Below are 22,189 nucleotides of genomic sequence, written 5' to 3' on the forward strand. Positions count from 1 at the left end.
GCAGTCTTCGCTTTGCTATGCCTTGTTTGTTTTGTTTTTTAAAATTATTTATTTATTTTTGGCTGCGTTGGGTCTTCGTTGCTGTGCGCGGGATTTCTCTAGTTGCAGCGAGTGGGGGCTGTTCTTTGTTGCGGTGCACGGGCTTCTCATTGGGATGGCTTCTCTTGTTGCGGAGCATGGGCTCTAGGCGCGTGGACTTCAGTAGTTGTAGCACGCGGGCTCAGTAGTTGTGGCGCACGGTCTTAGTTGCACTGCGGCATGTGGGATCTTCCCAGACCAGGGCTCAAACCCCTGTCCCCTGCACTGGCAGGCAGATTCTTAACCACTGCACCACCAGGGAAGTCCCTATGCCTTGTTAACAGCAGGTTATATCTATTTCTTTTTTCTCTCAACTCCATACTTGGTTGCAGCTTCATATTACGTGACTAACACTGTCTTCTGTCATTGGATCTTAGAGAGTGTTTTGAGAGTTAGTTGTTCTAATCCATCAGCTGTATGTGTCTTCTCTGTACAAAGCACTATATTCATGGTTCTAACTGATTGTTTTTCCTCCTGGTTTGCTTGGTTCAAGGACTAACATTCCGACGTTTTCACCGTCAGATCTAGAAAAGCAGAAGCAAAGTTACCTCAGGAATGTCTTTGCTCATATAGAAGACCCAGTGGACTCTAACCAAGGTAACACAGTAATCAAAGAATGGCATATAAAAAATGTGATGAGACTTTTTTTTTCCAGTGTAATATAGCTTAAACTGAGAGATTGTCTTGAATTTTTGTAAATTGGTGAGAAAGATAACTTCTTATCCAAAGATTTTTACTTCAAGGGATTGCCTAACCAGATAATCCTCAAAGTGGTTTGGCTAACCAGTATTAGAGAGGGGTCCAAGGAGACTCATACCAGTACATGAAAAGTGTCTCCCCCATGGCTGAGGGCTGTAACCAGACCTTTTTTGCTAGGGATTTTTTTGCTTCGGATTTTTTTGTCTAAAAATTAGTAGAAGTGGACGACCAGGCACTGCTTGGTAATCATTGGTTTTTTATTTGGATTTATTTTCCCTGTTGCCTTCATCATTTAAATGTAAAAAGCAGGCATTTCAAATACCATCTTGCATCTTGGCATCTGAATAAAAGCTCTTGAAAGGCTTTGACTGTCTTCCAGATCCTTCAGTCTGAGTTCTCCCTAGTTCATTAAAAGCTATTGCAAACCAAAATGGCTGAATTCTTTCTCCAGCCCTCAAGAGACTATAGTCCATTTTTTCATTCATTCATCCTAAACTATTGGCTGATGGGAAAATTCCTAAAGGGAAGCTTGTGAACTGTACTGAAGGTGTAGAGATTAGAAAATACTGGTAAAACAATTCCTTCTTATAAAGATCACTCCATATTCTATCATCTTTAGCTTTTTTCTCTATTCATTCAGCACACCTTTCTTGAGTACTTTCAGTGGTGCTCAGTTTGAAGATTAGGAATTGGAAATGTAAAGAGTAAGGTAGGGTCTTGGACCTCTGGGAATTGATAATCCAGAGAGGAAAAGATAATTACACTGCAGTATTGATTAGTGCTCTAGTAGAATTACGTGTAAAATGCAGTAGGAGCAGAGAAGGAGCCCTTCTGCTTGTGCTTGGGCAGAGCGGAAGATGGGGAAGGAGGGTGCCCTTGGTAGGCTCCACAGAGAAGATGATGTAGTTCAGTTACTGTAAGATCTATTGTAAATCAGTAGGGAGGGTTTTAGAAGAATTTTTGGCTGAAGATCAAAGGAGAACTCCCCTTTCTTTGACAAATCTTGAATTACTTAGTAGTTTCTTTTTTTCTTTTTATAAGTCTGTGAGTGAAAGGTTTAGAACTCTGAGACATCAGCCAGAAGAATTTTATATTCCGGGGTCCTTTTATTTTTTACCCAGAGATTTCATTAAGCAATCAAATACTACTCATACTGATTGCTCGGCCTCTACGTGTGAGATCACTTTGCTTGAACTAAAGGTCTTGTGGAACTAGAGACATCCCCACCCCCACCCCCGCTGTCATTAGGGGGGCAAATTAAAAGAAGTTCGTCTGTATTCAACCTCTGTGGAAGAGACTTGATCATTGCTTTCCCACCGTGTGGTGACTTACTTTCTTTTGTATCCTAGGCAGTTGCCAATGATGATATCCAATCACATTTTTCTTTCTCATTTGGGGCATTTAGAAAAGAAAATTTCACAAGAAGAGCAGTGAACAGCTGCTCATATTATTGCATCTTTTCCAGTCTCTTCCTCATTCAGCAGTCCCTCTTCCACTTTATCACAACAATCTATATGCCATAAGGAACGGCTAGAATAACTAGAGAAAAGTCAGCCTGCTTTAGTGGTCGGGAAAACAAAGTCTGGGCTAGAGTTAACTTCTGGGTTCATATCCTAGCACCACTGCTTACTGGCTTTGTGACCTTGAGCCAGTAAAAACTCAGTTTTCTCATTTATAAAATGGAGATAACAATGAGGCTTAGTTTATGTGAAAATTATATGTGTAAGTAGTAGTATAATGCATAGAACATTACCTAGCCATAGCAACTAACATTTATTAAATAATTAGTATTATTAGCAAGGAAGTGTGTCTTCTCATACTGAAGTTTTTATAGGTAAAAATAGTGTGATGTCAGGTGTTTGCTTTTAAATCTAAAAACAAAACAAAACGAAAAAACTCAACCCGAAGTTTAGAGAAAACAGCCTTACAAAAACGTTGATAAATGAAGCTGAGTGATTGGGGGGGAGGGGGAGGCTTATTATACTATTCTCTACTTTTGTGTATATTTGAAAATTTCCATAATAAAAGGTTGGTTTTTGTTTGTTTGGTTGGTTGGTTTTTTAAGTGCATCTTTTAAGGGATTTCTTTTTTACATCTAAGAATTTTCAACATTACGAGTTACTCTAAAACCTTCATGGGCCTCCAGTGCTTGCTTCTGCCTTCCAGGAACCGAGTGTGATAGTAAATGCTGTGTCACTTTCCACTGCGTAATAGTCATACATCCAGCATTTAAAGATTTTATAAACCATATTGCAGGGGGTGTGTGGGCATATTCTTTCTCTCCTCTCTTTATATATGAATTACTGGGCAGCTAGAAGCAAAAAGAAGGAGCAGAGCGTCTCCCGCCCTTCTTTTTGAGATGTTTAGTGCTGTTTCACCTTGGAAAAGTATAACTCTTCAGGTTCCTTATTAGACACAGAGAAATTAATAGGGGGCAGTTTCAAAATTAGTTCCTATCCATTCAGTTTGAATCCTCTCCATTAGGTTAATCAATCATCTTCTTTTACTTTATCAATAATGTATATATTATTGATAACAGAATACAATAATGTAAATCATTCTTCAACTCTATTATTGTAATATAGGTATAATCTCTTTTTAGTTTAGTGCCACATGGGTCTTTACTAGCATTTACAAAGAAATACCAACCACTTCCTTTCTGACATCCCAGCTAATGGTTAACTTTATATGGGATTATAAATCCTTAGAGTAAGAAAGGACCATTAAGATCTCCTTAATCTCCTAGCATATAAATCTGTTCTGTATATCTTTGCCAAGTGACCCTTCAGCCTTTGCTTAGAGTCTAATAGTGCAGAGCTCATCACCTCATGAAGCAGACCATTCATTGCTTAGAAAATTCTTTTTTTTTTTTAATTAGAGTATAGTTGATTTACAATGTTGTATTAGTTTCAGGTGTACAGCAAAGTGATTCAGTTATACATACACATATGTTCATTCTTTTTTAGATTCTTTTCAGAAAATTCTAATTGTTAGAAAATTAGTCCTTACATTGAGCCAAAGTGTGCTTCCTTATAATTTCCAATGGTAGCTCCTAGTTCTGCCCTCTAGGATCACAAAAAATAACTACTCTCTTCCATTTACTTAATGTATTAGGGACCTTTCCATGTTAAATATCTCAAATTAAGATTTTTAATGATTATGAAGTATCATTTATTATTCCATCGTGATAATTAGCTTATGTCCAGTTTCATTAGTAATGCTGCAGTGAACATTCTGGTTCATAAATGTTTATGTACAACTCTTATTTCTATAGGATGAATGCCTAGAAGTGGAATTGCTGGGTAAAGTATATAAACATTTTTAAAACTTTCGTTACACGTTACCAGATTGTCCTGCCCCAAAAAATTGTATTAATTTTTGTCACCAATTTGACAGGTAAATTTTAATTTTGTTTTTAATAATTAATGAGGTTAAACATTTTTCACATGTTTCTTGGCAATTTATATTTAATCATAATTTCTTAAAATTATCTAATATCTAGTCCATATTCCAGTTTCCCGTTTTCCCAAAAATGTCTTCTTGTAAATTGTTCAAACAGGATCTAATCAAGGTTCATGTGTTTAGTTATTGTCTCTTTAGTCTCTCTTAAACTAGGTCACTTGGTTTGTAGTTTGTCCCACCTTCTGAATTGTGTCTGATTGTTTCCTTGTGGCGTTGTTTAACTTGTTCCCCCATCCCCTGTATTTCCTGTAAACTGGAAGTTGGGTCTAGAGGAGGGATTAGATTCAGACTAAGCGTTTAAGATAAACTGGAATAATTCATAATTCACCATTGTGTGTTCATCCCATATCAAATAAGGAGGCACCACCTAATGACAGATTGTTCTACTAATAGTGATGCTAAGTTTGATCACTTTGTTAAAGTGTTAACTGCCATATCTTTCCATTCTTAGGTACATTTTCCCCTTTGTAATTAGTAAGTCATCTGTGGGGTGATTCCTTGGTACCATTTGAATACTCTGTTCCACAACAATTGTTCACCTAATGGTTTGAGCATTCATTGGTGATCTCTGCCTGAATCAGCTACTACACAGAGAGTTGCATAGAAAATGTTTGTTTTCTAAATATATCATTTCTTCTACAATTACTAGCTAGCATACTTATATGACGATTTCAATTTTTTTTTAGTATCACTATTACCTCATGAATTAAAAAAATCAGTGTCTTCTAATCAATTATAGTCAGTATTCTTTTTGATGCTCAATTTGTCCCAGTTTTGACCAATGAGAAATCCTTCAAACGGGCTCCTATGTTTTCTGACATGACCCCATTAGTCTTTTTTTTTTTAATTGTGGTAAAAAAAAGTAACAAAATTTACCATCTTAACCATTTTTAAGTGTATAGTTCAGTAGTGTTAAGTTTATTCACATTGTTGTGAAACAGATCTCTAGAACTTTTTTATCTTGCGAATCCCAAACTCTATACCCGTTAAAAAATAACTAGCCTTCCCCTGCCACTCCCCCAAAGCCCCTGGTAATCACCATTCTACTTTTTTTTAAAAATAAATTTATTTATTTTATTTATTTTATTTTATTTTTTTTTTTTTGCAGTATGCGGGCCTCTCACTGTTGTGGCCTCCCCCGTTGCGGAGCACAGGCTCCGGACGCGCAGGCTCCGGACGCGCAGGCTCAGCGGCCATGGCTCACGGGCCCAGCCGCTCCGCGGCATATGGGATCCTCCCAGACCGGGGCACGAACCCGTATCCCCTGCATCGGCAGGCGGACTCTCAACCACTTGCGCCACCAGGGAGGCCCTATTTTATTTATTTTTGGCTGCATTGGGTCTTCATTGCTGCGTGCAGGCTTTCTCTAGTTGTGGCGAGTGGGGGCTACTCTTCGTTGTGGTGCGCGGGCTTCTCACTGCGGTGGCTTGGCTTGTTGCGGAGCACGGGCTCTAGGCTTGCGGGCTTCAGTAGTTGTGGCACACAGGCTCTAGAGTGTAGGCTCAGTAGTTGTGGTGCACGGGCTTAGTTGCTCTGCAGCATGTGGGATCTTCCCAGACCAGGGCTCGAACCCGTGTCCCCTGCATTGGCAGATGGATTCTTAACCACTGCACCACCAGGAAGTCCTCAGTGGGCCTTTTTAATTTGGATATATATGTCTCAGTTCTGAGAATTTCTTATATTTCTTTGATAATTGTTTCTTCTCTGTATAATCTACTCTCTAAGAAATTCCTAATAGTTAGATATGGAACTTCCAAGGATTGATCTTCTACGTCTCTTAACCTTTTCTTTCCCTTTTCTGTCTCTGTCTCTTTATTCTATTTTCTGGGATATTTTCTATTCTTATTAACTTCTTTATTTTTACATTCACATTTATGACTTCTAAGAATTCTTTCCGGGCTTCCCTGGTGGTGCAGTGGTTGAGAGTCCGCCTGCCAATGCAGGGGACACGGGTTCGTGCCCTGGTCTGGGAAGATCCCACATGCCGTGGAGCGGCTGGGCCCGTGAGCCATGGCCGCTGAGCCTGCACGTCCGGAGCCTGTGCTCCGCAATGGGAGAGACCACAACAGTGAGAGGCCCGCGTACCACAAAAAAGAAAAAAAAAAAAAAAAAAAGAATTCTTTCCTGTTTTGTTCTCTTTTTTTATGTTCTTATTTTATGAATTAATTTCTTACCTCTCTCAAGATATTTTTTCTCTCTTAAGTTTTAATTGAAATACAATAAACTGCACAAACTTAAAGTATACAGTTTGTTGAATTTTGACATATGTAAACACCCATGAAACTATCACTGCAATCAAGATAAACATACTGTAACACCCCAAAATTTCTTCATGCCCTTTTGTGATTCCTCCCTCCTGCCTTTCCTTGCTCCCTCCACTCCCCAGGCAACTGCTGAGCTGCTGTCACTGTATGCTCTTTTTTGAGCCTGGCTTCTTTCTTAAAACATAATTATTTTGCAGTTAATCATTTTCTTGGTAGTTTATTCCTTTTTATTGCTGAGTAGTATTCCATTATATAGATATACCACAATTTGTTTATCCATTCATCTAATGATGGGCATTTGGATTGTTTCCAATTTTTGGCTATTTAAATAAAGCTGTTATAAACATTCATGTACAAATCTTTGTATAGATATGCTTTCAAATGACTGGGTCATACGGTAGGTATGTTTAACTTTTTGAGAACCTACCAAACTGTTTTCCAAAGTGGTACCATTTTATATACCCACCAGCAGTGTATGAATTCCAGTTACTCCCATCTTTGCCAAGATTGTTTGTTGCTAGTATATGGAAATTCAATTGATATTTGTACATTTTTATTAGAAACGGATATTGGGTTTTATTAAATACTTTCTCTGCATCTACTAAGATAATCATATAATGTTAGAGAATTGTATTATTTGATTTTCCAGTATTAAACCAATCTTGCATTCCTGGTCTTATGCATTCTGCACTTGGTCTTAAAGTATTATCCTTGTAATAATAGTGTTGGGTTGATTTACTAAAATTTTGTCATGAATTTTGTTATGAATCTATCTTCATAAGGGATATGGTCTGTACTTTTCTTGTAATTTCTTTGTGTGGTCTTGGTAGCAGAGTAATGGTGGCCTCACAGAGTGAATTGGGAAGTATTCCCACCTCTTCAGTTTTTTGGAAGAATTTGTATAGATAAACTGGTATCTCTTTTTGGGTGAGCTTTGGTAGTCTTTCAAGGAATTTGTTTATTTCATCTAAGTTGTTAAATTTATTGGCGTTAAGGTTAATAATACTCTGTTATTAACCTTTTATATAGCATCTAGTGATACCATCTTTCCCATTTTTAGTATTGGTCATTTGTGTTTTCTCTCTTCTAATCAGTCTGGCTTAAACTTTATCAACATTATTATTTTTCTTTTTAAAAAAACAGCTTTTTCATTGATTTTTCTCTGTTTTTCTGTTTCATTAATTTCCATTCTGATATTCATTACTTCCTTTTTTCTGCTTACTCAGTTTCATTTGCTCTTCTTTTTCTAGTTTCTTTAGACGGTTGCTAAGATCATTCATTTGAGACCTTTCTTTTCTAATTTAGTGAGGGATGTTAGGAGCAAGAAGAGATAAACTCATGCAGTCAACCTGCTATATTTATCTGGAAGTATGCATTAGCTTTTTTTCTTTTTTTAAATCAGCTTTAATGTGGTATGTTTTACATGCAGTAAAATGCACCCATTTTAAGTGTACTTGGTGAGTTTTGACAGAACTATGCACTTGTGAGATCATCACAACAATCAAGCTTGATAGAACATTCCCACCACCCTAAAAATTTCCCTTGTGTTCCATCCCAGTCAATCTGTCCCTGCCTCCACTTTAGCTCTAGGAAAGCACTGATTTCTTTTTGGTCATTATAGATTAGAGTTGTCTTTTCTAGAGTTACATATAAATGGAGTCATGCAGTATGTGCTCTTTTGTGTTTGGTTTCTTTTACTTGGAGTAGTTTTTTAAAACAACAAGAAACAACTCCATGTTGTTGCATGTATGTTCTACACATCCACTGCTGAATTTTTCCTTGTATGAATATACCGCAGTTTAGTCATTTGTTGATGGACATTTCTGTTTCTAGCTTTTGGTTATTATGAATAAAGCATCTATGAACATTCATATATGGGTTTTTTTGTGTGAACATGTGTTCATTTCTCTAGGGAAAATAATTAGGAGTGAAATTGCTGAGTCATTTAGTATGTGTTTTTTTAACTGTATAGGAAACTTCCAAACTGTTTTCCAAAGTGATTATACTATTTTATGGCTTTTGTAAGGCAAAGCTTAGGTTCTTTTTTTTTAAAATACGAATATCTAGGTGTTTTAACACCATTTATTGAAAAAATTATTCTTTCTATGGGTTTATTTCTGACTTCTCTATTCTGTTCTATTAATATATGTGTGTTTTCTTTTTTTTTTTTTTTTTTTTTTGCTGTACGCGGGCCTCTCACTGCTGTGGCCTCTCCCGTTGCGGAGCACAGGCTCCGGACACACAGGCTCCGCGGCCATGGCTCGCGGGCCCAGCCGCTCCGCGGCATGTGGGATCTTCCGGGATCGGGGCACGAACCCGTGTCCCCTGCATCGGCAGGCGGACTCTCAACCACTGCGCCACCAGGGAAGCCCTATATGTGTGTTTTCTTATGTCAATATTACACTGTCTTGATTACTATAACTTTATAGTAAGTCTTAAAATGTTTGGTCCTTTGGATTTCCATAGTTGTTTAAAATCAATTTCATCTTGTCAATTTGTTAAAAAACCTGTTGGGTATTTCACTGGGATTGTGTTGAATCTGTAGAACAATTTGGGGAAAGTTGATATCATAACAATATTGAGTCTTCCAATCCATGAACAGGATATAGTTCTCAATTTATTTATGTCTGTAATTTCTCAGCAGTTTTTTGTACAGATCTTGTACATATTTTGTTAAATTAATTCATAAGTATCTTATGCTTTTTTATGGTATTTTAAGTGATAATTTTTAATTTTCAATTTCTAGCTGGTCATTGCTAGCATATAGATATACAGTTGACTTTTTATGTTGACCATGTGTCCTACAACCATGCTAAGTTTTTCTATTACTTTTGGTAACTTTTTAATAGACCCCTTAGAAGTTCCTATGTTAACGTGACTATCTGCAAATAAGGACAGTGTATTTCTTCCTTTTCAATCTATAAGCCTTTTATTTCTTGCCTTACAGCACTGACTAGGGTCTCTAGTAAATTAAGTATGATATTAGATGTAGATTCATCATAGATGCTCTTTATCAGGTAGGGAAGTTCCCCTTCTATTTGTAGTTTGGTGGGAGTTTTTATCATGAATGAATGATGAACTTTGTCAAATGAATTTTCTGCATTTATTCGGATCATATTGTGTTTCTCCTTTATTTTGTAACACGGTGTACTACATTTATTGATTTTTTTTTACTGTTAGGCCAACTTGCATTCCTGGGGTAAAGTCACTGGGTCTTGATGAATTATCCTTTAGTCAATTTGCTAGTATTTTTAAGGATTTTTATGTCTTGTTTATGAGGAATATTGGTCTTCAATTTTTCTTGTATGTACTGTCCTCCTCTGGTTTAAGTACCATGGTGATGCTGGCTTCATAAATTTAGTTGGGGATTGTTTTCTCCTCAGTTTCTCAGTTTGTGCAGGATTGGTATTGTTTCTTCCTTTAAATGTTTGGTAGAATTTACCAATAAAGCCTGGAGTTTTCTTTTTGGCAAGGTTTGTAACTACAGATGTAATAGATACAGGGCTTTTCAGAATTTCTTTATCTTCTTTATCTTGGTAATTTGTGTCTTACAAGGAATTTGTCCATTTTATCTAAGTTGATGAATTTATTGGCATAAAATTATGCATTAAAAATTTCCTTATTATTCCTTTAATTACTGTAGGATCTGTAGTGATGTTCACTGTTTCATTTCTAATATTGGTAATTTGTCTTTTTTTTCTTAAACAAATCTAGTTAAAGGTTTATCAATTTTATTAATTTTTTCCCCAAAGTAAGTTTTTAGTTTCATATTTCTATGTTGTTGGCTGTTTTCTTTTCTTCACTTTATTATTTCTTTTCCATTTACTTCGGGTTTAATTTGTTCTTGTTCTCTAGATTTTTAATGTGGAAACTTATGTCATTGATTTGAGACCTTTCTAAGTCTCAAGTTTCCCTTTAAGTGCTACTTAGGTGCATCTCACAAATTTGATGTGTTTTCATTTTCATTTGGTTCCCTTTTGATTTCTTCTTTGACCTATGGGTTATTTAGAAGTGTGTTGCTTAATTTCCCAACATTTAGGAGTTTTCAGCTATCTTCCTATTATTAATTTCTAGTTTAATTCTGTTGTAGTTAGAGAATATACTTGGTGTGATTTCAATCCTTTTAAATATACTGGGGCTTACTTTATAGGCCAGCATATGGTCTATCTTGGTGAATGTTCCATGTGTACTTGAAAATATATATTCTGATGTTGGTAGAGTGTTCTATAAATTTCAATAAGGTTTTGTTGGTTGATGGTAGTGATCAATTCTATATCCTTACAGATTTTCTCATTAAAAGAAAAGTTCATATCTTCAACCCTAGTTGTGGATGTTTTTGTTCCTCCTTTCAGTTTTGTCATTTTTGCCTCATGTATTTTGAAACGCTGCCATTAGATGCATATACATTTAGGAATATTATGTTCTCGTGAAGAATTGACCCCTTTATCATTATGAACTGTCTCTTTTTACTCTTAGTAATATTCCTTGTTTTAGAGTTTAATTTGTCTGATTTAAATAGCCATTTGAGCTTTCTTTTGACTAGTGTTTGCATGATATTTTTTTTCATCCTTTTACTTTTAAACTATCTATATGTTTAAAGTGGATGTCTTGTAGACAGCATATAGTTGAGTCTTGTTTCCTCCTGGTCTCACAATCTGTCTTTTAATTCAAGTGTTAGTCCAGTCACATTTAATGTAATTATCAGTATGGTTGGATTTAAATCTACCATCTTACTACTTGTTTTCTATTTGTCTATATGTTCATTGTTTCTTCTTTCATCTTTTCCTGCCTTTTTTTTTTTTTGAGTATTTTTTAGTATTCCATTTTATCTCCATGCTTGACTTATTACCTATACCTCTTTGTTTTATTTTCAGTGGTTGTTCTAGGGTAGTAGTTCTCACAGTTTCTAGTCTCAGGACTTGTTTATACTCTTACAGATTATTCATACTCTTAAAAATTGAGGACCCCAGAATGTTTCTGTTTGTTTGCATTGTATCTATCTATACACAACCATATTAAAAGTTATAACTGGTAAATTGTTAAAATATTTATTAATATATTTTAAGATAATTCATTGCATGTTAACATAATGTTTTTATTTAAAATAACTATAATTTTCAAAACAAAACCAAAATTTTAGGGAGAAGAATGCATTGATTTACATTTTTGCAAATTTCTTTTAATATCTGGCTTAATAGAAAACTACCAGATTCTCATATGTGGTTCTGCGTTCCATATCATGTTGTGTAGCCTCTTGAAAACTCCCCAGTACGCTTTTGAGAGACTGCAAGTAGTAAAAACAAATAACATCTTAGTGCTGTTATGAAAATAATTTTGATCTTGTGAAGCCTCAGAAGGGTGTTGAGGACTCCCACGGATCCTGGGACATACTCTGAGAACTGTTGCTCTATAGTTTACAATACAGATCTTTAACTTTAATCAGTCTACCTTCAAATAATATACCACTTAACATATACTGTAAGGCCCTAACAATAGTACCCTTCCAAATCTCCATTTTTTTGTTACTGTTTTTATACATATATTATAAACTCTTCAATACATTATTGCTTTTACTTTATTTTTTTGTTTTTTAAAAATATTAATTAATTTATTTATTTATTTTGGCTGCTCCAGGTCTTAGTTGTGGCACGTGGGATCTTCACTATGGCATGCAGACTCTTAGTTGCAGCATGCAGACTCTTAGTTGTGGCATGCACGTGGGATCTAGTTCCTTGACCAGGGATCAAACCTGGGCCCCTTGCATTGGGGGCACCGAGCCTTATCCACTGGAACACCAGGGCAGTCCCTGATGATTGCTTTTACTTTAAACAGTTATCTTTTAAAGACACTTTTTAAATGAGAAAAGGGCTTTTGTATTTATTCACATATTTACCATTTCCAGTGCTCTTGATTCCTTTCCATCTCATATTTTCTTTTTTCCTGATGAACTCCTTTTAGTGTCTTACAGTGCAGGTCTGCTGTTGTGAAGTCTCTCTGCTTTTGTTTACTTATTTTATATTTGTTTTGCCTTCATTAAAAAAAACCTTTTTATTCTGAAAAATTATAAACTCATAGACTCATAAGAAGTTTTGAGTCTCACCTCAGTTGTTTCCCTTCCCTTAGGGATTACAGTTCTGAGCAGTCTGAATACAGTTGTTTCATACATTTTGCCCAGTCTCTAGTCGCTTACAGTGGAGGTATGCGCATTCATTATGATTAGAAGTGGAAGTCTGCTTTGACTTTTACTGAAGACCATAAGCAGCAGTGGTTATGTAAATTCTGTTTCTACATTTGCCATTACTGTTGTGAACATTCATACATTGTTCAATATCCCCTATACAATACAACACTGCAGAAATGAGTTATATAATAATTCCTGTTTCTTTCTTTTGTTTTTTGCCTTATATGCATGGAAAAAATAAGTCAAGATTTGTACTAGATCATCACACTTTTGTTGGCCTGGATGTTTGCATTCTGGCTTTCTACTTAATCTTTTTTTCCTTTTTTCCTTTTTTTTTTTGGCCACACTGTGCGACTTGTGGGATGTGGGATCTTAGTTCCCCGACCAGGCATTGAACCTGGCCCATCAGCAGTGAGAGCATGGAGACCTAACCACTGGGCCGCCAGGGAATTCCCTATTCCTATTCTATTAATCTTTCTGTAAAAGCAATAGCCTATACCCCTGTAGCACATTTTTTTTTCTTTCCTTCTCTTTTCATTCCCTCCCCTGTATTAGGTAGTTTTTTGATTGCATTGAATAAAGACATTGTGATTGCCTTTAAGTAACTGAGTTTAAGGATTTACAGGAAAAGATGAAGATTAGAGGCTCAACAACATAGCTCGGCCTCATAATAAAAAGAATCAACCATAGAGCCAGGCCTCCTCAGAAATGGATGCCTTTGTTTCCTTTTCAATAGGTTTTCCCTGCTGAGTTAGTGATTCTGGTACTTGTAATCTTATCTATCTCTATGACTAGTGCTTCTGCTGCTCTCTATTAGCTATCTCAAGTGTCTGTCCTCTCCTAGAGCCCTGCCTCTGTGTGCTGTTCTCTCTCTTGTTCTCATTATTAAAGCTCACATTCACATTCCAAGGGAGAGTATCTGATTGATTCACTTAATGACCTGTTGGTGCCAGGCCAGATCTTAGGTCATTAGCCAGCAGAGAGAGTCTCTGTTCTTGGTCATGCGGTACAAAGTATGGTGATGTATAAGACCTGTCAGAAGGGCCATTGGCATAGCAAGCATTCAGCGTTATCATTACTCCTCCTTTATAAAAATTGATTAACTTTTAACCTATTAAGGATAGTTACTAGGCTGGATTTTTCCCCAAATCAGTCAGCTGCATATTTATAGATTGTTTCGGTGAACTGCTGATCTCATCTCTGAAATGTTAAGGTTTTTTTCTCCTAATTTCATTCTTAGATGAATTCCATTCTTAACCACAAAACAAAGGACAGTCTTCACCACCTTTTAGCCACAACTTAAAATAAACCCGTGGTACTGATTGTTGGTCCAAGAAAGCCCATCTGTTGGAAACTATGAAAAGAGAAAATTTAAATGTTTCTATTCTTGTTAGCATCTCTAAATTTGGAGGAAGAAGAGATTGAAGCTATGAGCTGAAATAAGGTTTTTGGATTAATAGCCCCACTGGGTTTGAATCCTGGCTTTCCCATTTACTAGATGATAGATGAGTATCTTTTCTAAGCTTCAGTTTATTCATGAATAAAATGGAGATAATGGTATTTGCCTCATGTGGTTGTTAGGATTAAGTGATAGGATACATGCAAAGCAGTTAGCAAAGTGCCTGGCACATAATAAATGCTTGATAAATATTAGCTCCCATTATCTCTAGATCGTTAACTCTTATTAATAATAAAGGTTACCCTGGTACATCAGTAAGTTCTTAGTGCTAATGAAGACTAACATTTCTTGGTACATAAGCCAAGACAATAGTTATTGAGCCTTTGTTTACTCAGCGCTGTGCACTGGGTATACAAGACATATTGCAATATGATTCTTGCTTTCTAGTCCCCACAGTGAAATGTCATTCCTCGTACGTTTTTCAGGAAACTCAGCCTTGTGATGGTATTCTGTTATTGGAATTTGGGCTCTGTCACTAGCTGTGTGACCTTGGACCAATTACTTCTCTGTGCCTCTTCATCTGTAAATTGGAGGAAATACCTCGTAGGATTATTGTAAGGAATAAATATGTTAATATATGTAAAGCACATAGGATACTGCCTGATAGATACATGGTAAATGCTATATGTAAGTTGCTGCTGCTAGATTATGACGCCAGCAGTTGAATACTTGAAGCCTCATTGGGCCTAATCGATCAGTCTTTTTCTTCTTTTAGTTTAAAGTGAATAGGTTTCTTTGTAGGAGGTTTATAGGTATATCTTTAGTCTCCATCGTCAGGACAGTTTTATAGAGTCTACGTGGTAAGAGATGAGTGAGCTGAAGGACATGGTCTGCAGATAATCTTGTCCCATTTGAGACTGGACACCAGACTTTCCATATCTTGCCAGCCCTCCTTTGGTGATGCTTTGGCAGGAAAAATGTATCTTGAAATTCTTGGAAAGCTGATTTCTTCACCATTGAAATGTCCTTTTTGTGGGGGCTAGAGGGAGGGGGATGCTAGTGATATGAAAGTATGGTAAAGGAAAAGCAATTTGAGTAGAGACCTTTGATTTTAGCTTAACAAATCAAACAGGCAAGGGATTTTCTAATCAAAAGCTACTTCTCTCTTAGAGGGAAAACTCATTTCTTTTTTTTTTTTTTTGCGGTACGCGGGTCTCTCACTGTTGTGGCCTCTCCCGCTGCGGAGCACAGGCTCCAGACGCGCAGGCTCAGCGGCCACGGCTCACGGGCCCAGCCTCTCCGCGGCATGTGGGATCTTCCCGCACCGGGGCACGAACCCATGTCCCCTGCATCAGCAGGCGGACGCTCAACCACTGCGCCACCAGGGAAGACCGGGAAAACTCATTTCTGATTTGTATTTCCTTCTCAAGAAGTGAGATTAATATGTTTTATTTCCATATTAGTGAGATTGAGCATCTTTTCATTACATTTATTGATTACTTGTATTAGTTTTGAGAATTGCCTATTCATGTCCTTGACCTCTTTTGTTCTGTTTGTTTGATGAGGAGACTTATCTTTGCAGAGTAAGGACAGTAAACCCTTGCAAATATGTTTCAGGTACATTTTTCATTTTGTCAGTTGTCTTCTTTTACCCTTGGTTGTGCTTTTTTATTTTAACTGCATAGAAACATTTAATGTAGTGAATCTATAAATTTTTGCTGAAAAGTATCATCTCATTATGGTTAGAGAATTTCTGCTGAGTGTTATAAAGCATGTCATAGTTTATATGTAGACTGATCCATTTAATAAGCATTTTTTCCTTATAAATAGGTGATTGATTGTCACAGGCTTTGAAGAGTCTTTAAAAGCTAACATAGTCCCGAGGCTGTAACACCATAATAATAATAGCTACCACTTACTGCACACTGCCTGAGTGCCAGAAGATATGCTAGGTCTTTTATGTACTATATTCCTAATATTTAAGTTCAAGCAAAATACTATTATTGTCCAGATAAGAGGAATGATTTACCCAGGGCTACAGAGCTAGTTAGTGGCTGGATTGGAATTTTAACTCAAGTCTGCCTAAACTCCAAAGTATATACTTTTTCTACAGAGTTGGGCTTCTTGAGGCTTCAAATAAATTATACTGGTCCTAAAAGTTAAGTAAATATCTTTTACCAGAACATGAAAAGATGGTCTGTCGCCTAGTTTGACAGCTCTTGGTTCCTGAGAGCAGAGTAGATACGATAATGAGAAGTATGTAAACCAGCTGAAAGAAAGGTCTCCACTGTCTAGGGCAGTGGTTTTCAAAATGTGGTTCCCAGACCAGCAGCAGTAGTAGCATCACTTGGGCGTTTGTTACAAAAGCAAATTCCCATGTCCCACTCCAGACGTACAGAATCAGAAACTGGGGTTGGGGCCCAGCAACCTGTTTTATACTTGCAGCTGATTATGATGCATGTTAAAATTTGAGAGCCACTGGTCTAGGGGAATTATTCTCTCTAACCATAATTTTTGGTTTTGTGAGCTTCAGCCGAAGTCTCAGCCCTTAAGTGCAAAATAAGCATTATCAAATAGTGGCAAAAGCATGGAATCTAACAAGAGCCAGTTTTGAGTCCAGTTTAATAATCATTTAAGGCAAGTTCACCTCCCTGAGCCATAGTTTCCCATCTCTAAAATGATGTTAATAAAAATCTATCTCCCTACAAGATACTTTTTCAGAATTAGTAAGATAACATGTAAAGTGCCTAGCACCTTGCCTGGCTCCCAGGTGTTTGAGAAATTGCCTCCAGTTATTTTTCTTGTTAAGCAAAAAGCCCCTACCCGCCTTCTATTCTCAACTTCTCTTGTTTCTTGAATGTATTTTGCTGTCTTGTGTCTCTGGGCCTTTATATTAGCTATTTCTACTGGATACCCCTACCTCCCACCCCTCCTACTAACGTCTATACATCCTTTGGATCCCTGCTTATAATTTACTTCCCCTGGAGGGGACTTTCTCTAACCCCCACTCCCCAGTCTCTGTACTCATAGCAGCATGTATTTCTCCTGTCACTACTTATCAAAGTTTTTGGAATTGCCCGTCTTCTGTATAAACTTCATTGGGCAGGTCCAGTGTCTTGTCTGTACCATACTCTAGGACCCAGTAAAGTTTCTCACACATTATAGGAGCTAATAAATTAATGTTGAATGAATGAATGGTGGCTGTCATTATTGCTGCTGGCTTCATATCATCATATGATATCATCATATCATCCAAGAGCAAGCTCCCTTCTCTGGCTTATAGTTTTTGTGCTGACTGCTTGTGATAATCATAAATAGATAGGATTAGGACCAGTGCCTGTTTTCTCTTTCCCTGAAAGAGAAAAGCACACGTTTTGACCTAGGCTGACATGGTAGTTCACTGAGCTGCTTCCTAACCACTGATCTCTCTGTATCACAGGTACCTTGGGGGAGCTGTGTGCCTTGATGGGTCAAGTTCATCACATGCAGAACCCAAAATGGCAGCATCCTTCGGACCTCACCAGGCGGTGAGTGGGTGTTTAGAAGAAGGAAGAAAAGGGTAGAATTTTGCTACAGGAGAAATGTGGTAGGGCTTTGGTAGGGCTGTAATTGTTGTTTAATTCCAGAGGTAGAAAAAGAAGTGATATAGTATAATAGAATAAGAATTGGACTGAAATTCAGGAAACCTGGGTTCTAATACTGGCTTTGCACTTTTTAACTAGCTATGTGATTTTGATCAAATCACTTCACTTCTGTGGTCCTCACAACAGTAAAATTAAGATATTGGACTAATTGATGTCAAAGAGCCTTTCTAGTCCTGAAATCTTCTGGTTTCTTGATGCAGTATGGTTTTACAGATTTATTCAGTTACTTGATCCAATTATTCAGAAACCTTGGAGTCATCTGTGATTCCTTTCTCTCTTACTCCATAGTCAGTGCATTAGCAAATTCTATAAGCTCTACGTATAATATATCCAAAACCTGATCCTTTCTCAATCATTTTCACTTGGATTGTTGCAAGTCTCCTAAATGGTCTCCCTACTTCTGCCCTTGCCTGTCTACTGTTCTCAACTCAAGCAGCCAGAGAAATTCTTTTAAAGCATAAGTCAGATTCTCTCTTCTTTGCACAGAGTTTTCCAGTGGCTTCCCATCTCCATGATCACAAGTGCCTATATGTTTTGGTGTAGGCTGACTTGGTTAGCTCACCACCCTCATGTCCTCTACTATTCACCTTGCTCACTCTGCTCTAGTCACACTGGATTCCTTGCTATTTCTGTTTTTCATACTATTTAGTTTATTTATTTATTTATTTTTGGCTGCATTGGGTCTTCATTGCTATGCGTGGGCTTTCTCTAGTTGTGGCGAGCGGGGGCTACTCTTCACTGCGGTGCTTGGGCTTCTCATTGCGGTGGCTTCTCTTGTCATGGTGCATGGGCTCTAGGTGCACGGGCTTCAGTAGTTGTGGCTCACGGGCTCTAGAGCGCAGGCTCAATAGTTGTGGTGCACGGGCTTAGTTGCTCCACAGCATGTGGGATCTTCCCGGACCAGGGATCGAACCGGTGTCCCCTGCATTGGCAGGTGAATTCTTAACCACTGCGCCACTAGGGAAGTCTCTCCTTGCTATTTTTCAAGTATGTCAAACGTGCTCCCACATCAGGGCCTTTAAACTTAGTGTTTTCTCTATAGTTGCCAAACTGACAGCAGTACTCGGAAAGGCAGTGTTGTGTAATAGTTATTAAATTCTGCAGTTAGATGTGAATTCAAATCCAGGCTTTTCTACTTACTCCATTCTGTGACCTTGGGGAAGTTATTTTACCTGAGACTTAGTTTCCTATCCTGTATAAGGAGTTAATGAGAGTACTTCTGGTAGGATTGTCATTAGGATTAAATGGTGTGAGATGTTTAAAGAATTCAGCAAGTATTTGCATATAGGGCTAGATAAACACCAGGTACTGTTAAAATTATTTTCGACCTGGGCTATTCCCCATAATCACCTATGGAGATGTCTAAAAATACAGATGTCCAGGGCTTGACTCAAGGGATTCTAAGTTATTAAGTCTAAGGGTGGAGAGAGGGGCCAAGAATCTATATCTTTACATTAAAGCTTCCCAGGTGGTTATTAAGACCAGCTGGAGTTGAGAATGGGATGAAATTATCTCAGAGGGTCCTGCTCAGAACCCCAGCCCAGTACACGACTAAAGGAGGCTCTCAAGAAACTTTGAGTCTGTTCAGTTTCTAAACTTGCAGTGTGATTCTCACGTGATGCTTACCTTCTCTGGGAATTTTATTCTAATTTTAACTGCTGTGTCCTGAGCAACCTTGAGCTGTGTCAGACAGTGAAGTCCTGTTGGAGGTACAGGTCTGATGCAAGCAATAAAATATAGATCCTGTTCTAAATGTTTCCAGAGGGAGAAAATGGGTTTTTCCTGCTTAAACATTATTATACATTATACATTGGGTTTTCTTAGAACATTCGTGTATATGGACCATATCACCATAATACCTGTGTGGGAATTAGGTGGCTTTGGAAAGTGGAAGGAAATAGAACTTATAGTGTAACTTTCATATAAGGAAAATAATATAAAATTTCTAAAATTATGAGAATCGAAATATAAAATGAATATCCAATTTCCAAAAGTAACAATATTCTTTAAATAGTTTTCTTGGCCTTTTTTGTATGCAAATAACCATTCCAGCTGAAACCCTCATCTATCCTCTTTTTATTTTCCCTCTCTGCTGATAGAAACTACGCCCGGTTCCGACAGAAGTCTCTGCAAAGATACAGTCTGACTCAGTGGGTTGACCAGAACATGCGAAGCCACCATCGGTTCCAGCGTCTACCAGATATCCCGTACAGTCCATTTGTCTCCTCCCATCAGCAGTGAAGGTCCCTATCCAGGGTCCTGTCCAGAGCAGTGTCTCATCTTCTGCTGTTTTGTGCTTTGTAGATTTTGAAATTTATTTTTCACAACACTTTAATTTAAAGAACTTGTCACCTTTGGGAAAAGACCATTGCTGACTTGAAATTTTTTGTATAAGGTCCTTCCTGTTTATGTGTGTGTATGCATTTAAGCAGTGTTGAGTTGATAATAGTTTTAATTTAAATTGAAGGTGGCTGCCGCCTGAAAGCCCGCATTACGTCAAAACACCCAGGCTCAAGCAAAACACCCACCTCTGTGCAGAGGTGAAGTCTACTTCTGGTGCCCAAAAGAAATCATCTTTTCATCTCCTATGAGGAAGAGATTCTTTATCAGGCTGCAAGCCAGTGTTAATTATTGCTGATGACTTATAAATGGATACAAGTCACTTTTAACAACCCCTCTTACCTTTTTTATTTGAATCTCTGAATACCTGTCAGTATTTTAAAGTTGGTAATCCAGGACATCTGAAGTAGTTGAAAGGACAAATCAGAAGTGTAAATCTTTTCTTCTTTTTGTACCTACTAGCTGCCTTTATTTTTTGGCTTTTTTTTTTTCATTCTTCATTAAATTTATTTTGCACAGTAGTGTTTACAAATCTTGTACATCTTAACTCTAACAGAAGACTGGTGACTAACAACCCCTGTTGATTTGTGATCTTGTGACTGCCTTCTCTGCCTTTCTTCAAGGATATTCCTTCTTTTTTCCCCAGTGACCTTAGGGCTCTACCGGCATATTTCTGTATCCTGTTAGACATAGATATGCCTCTTAAGAACAGCCTTACTGCGCTCTTTATTGAAGAGCCGCCCACCCAGAGTCTTGACTCTAGGACAGGCCAGAAAGCAGTGCTATTGAGAGGTGTCAGTTGGTCTTCAGTTTCATCTGCTGAACTCCAGTTCAAGTATGAGTTGACGTGTTAGTGAGCTTCCATTCTATGGGAGAGACTTTGGAGAAGCTGTCTTTTGTCTCCATTATTAGTTAATAAGAGGTGCCTTTTGATCCAGGATCTCCTTACTTGGTCAAACCTCTGATGTACAGTTTTACAAAACTACTAAAGTGAATCTAAAATAGTTTTGATTAAGCCTGTGCACAAAGCGTTACCTGATCTTAAGGGTAATGCTATGTGCAGCTATCTTAATGGATGTCTTAGGTGTTTGTTATTCTCTTTACAGACAGCTCTAGACATCTCTTGGGAGATTTTGCAGTCTGGCATTTGTGCTGCTGTTGTTCACTCTGTGTGAAGGTTGTACCTAGTTGCTATAGCACAGCCTGTGATACTGGGCTCGCTGCCTCTGTCTGGTTTTGTTGTTCCATCAGCCCCATCTTTGTATGCAGGTAACCCATCTTAAACATCCTACCCTGCTTTAGAAACTGACTTGGGAGAAACTTGGTCATAGTTACCAGTGAACTTAGATGGATGTCCCTAAGTGTTAACTATTTCTATCCAGTCAAGGATTCTCTTTTCCTTCGACATTTGATTTAGAGTCTGGGACCAAAATGCAAAGGAGAAGTTCTGTTCAAAGGCAAGAGTCAAAATCTGTTATTTCAATTGGCATTTCCTGTATCAGTCACTTCTCCAGGTTTCCGTAAATTAGCCTGATGGAGTGGGACAAACATCCACCTTTGGAACTATAGCATAGTTCGAATTAATTGTTGCTGGAACAATTAGCATTGCAGTTGTCTTGTTCCCCACAGATAACCAAGGAGTAAAGGGACAGCCTTTTGCTTAGGCAAAAGTCTAAGACTAATGCTCCTGCCTCCCTGGTACAGGAGGGTTTAAGACTGATGTGTAATGGGAGCTTCGCCTTTGCCAAATCAAATGAGTGACAGGTTAACAAGAAAATGTGACAATCACATTTCCTCTTTGCTCAAATAATTCTGTTTTTCAAGCTTTAGCAGCTTAATTAAATCTGTTGGACTGGGGGAGGAGAGAACTGTTCCCTAGTGGTTAACGTGGTATTCTTTAAGAAGAAAAACAAAGCCAAAGAAAACTCATTATCAGGCATGTTCGCCTTAAAGATGGTAGTGGGTAGAATCTGGAGTTTTAATCTGTTTTTAAAAGCTACATATCTCACATTTAGTGTTGGCCTGTAAGTCTAATTTTCATGTAGAATTCTTGCCCTGTTGTTTTATTTACATAAGGGTTGTGTGCATTTAACCGCCTACCTAGCTTTCTTTATCTGTGATG

At 37.6% G+C, this 22,189-nt stretch overlaps 1 protein-coding gene across 6 annotated transcripts in view; it reads left to right on the forward strand.

Annotated features, from left to right (window-relative positions):
- Positions 1-20,092, forward strand: part of S100PBP (S100P binding protein) — a 29,696-nt gene extending 9,604 nt beyond the window's left edge. For 4 of the 6 annotated variants that reach the window (XM_060089413.1, XM_060089411.1, XM_060089410.1 and 1 more), the window contains 3 exons: positions 572-675; positions 17,523-17,610; positions 19,827-20,092. In XM_060089413.1, the coding sequence (XP_059945396.1) occupies positions 572-675; positions 17,523-17,610; positions 19,827-19,968 (334 nt within the window). In that variant the 3' untranslated portion in view covers positions 19,969-20,092. Of the gene's footprint in view, positions 1-571; positions 676-4,051; positions 4,080-17,522; positions 17,611-19,826 lie in introns of those variants that run through there. The other 2 variants (XM_060089415.1, XM_060089414.1) reach the window with 2 other exon arrangements.
- Positions 20,093-22,189: the final 2,097 nt, after the last annotated feature.

This window comes from Mesoplodon densirostris, chromosome 2 (assembly GCF_025265405.1).
Source record: "Mesoplodon densirostris isolate mMesDen1 chromosome 2, mMesDen1 primary haplotype, whole genome shotgun sequence".
Classification (NCBI taxonomy): domain Eukaryota; kingdom Metazoa; phylum Chordata; class Mammalia; order Artiodactyla; family Ziphiidae; genus Mesoplodon; species Mesoplodon densirostris.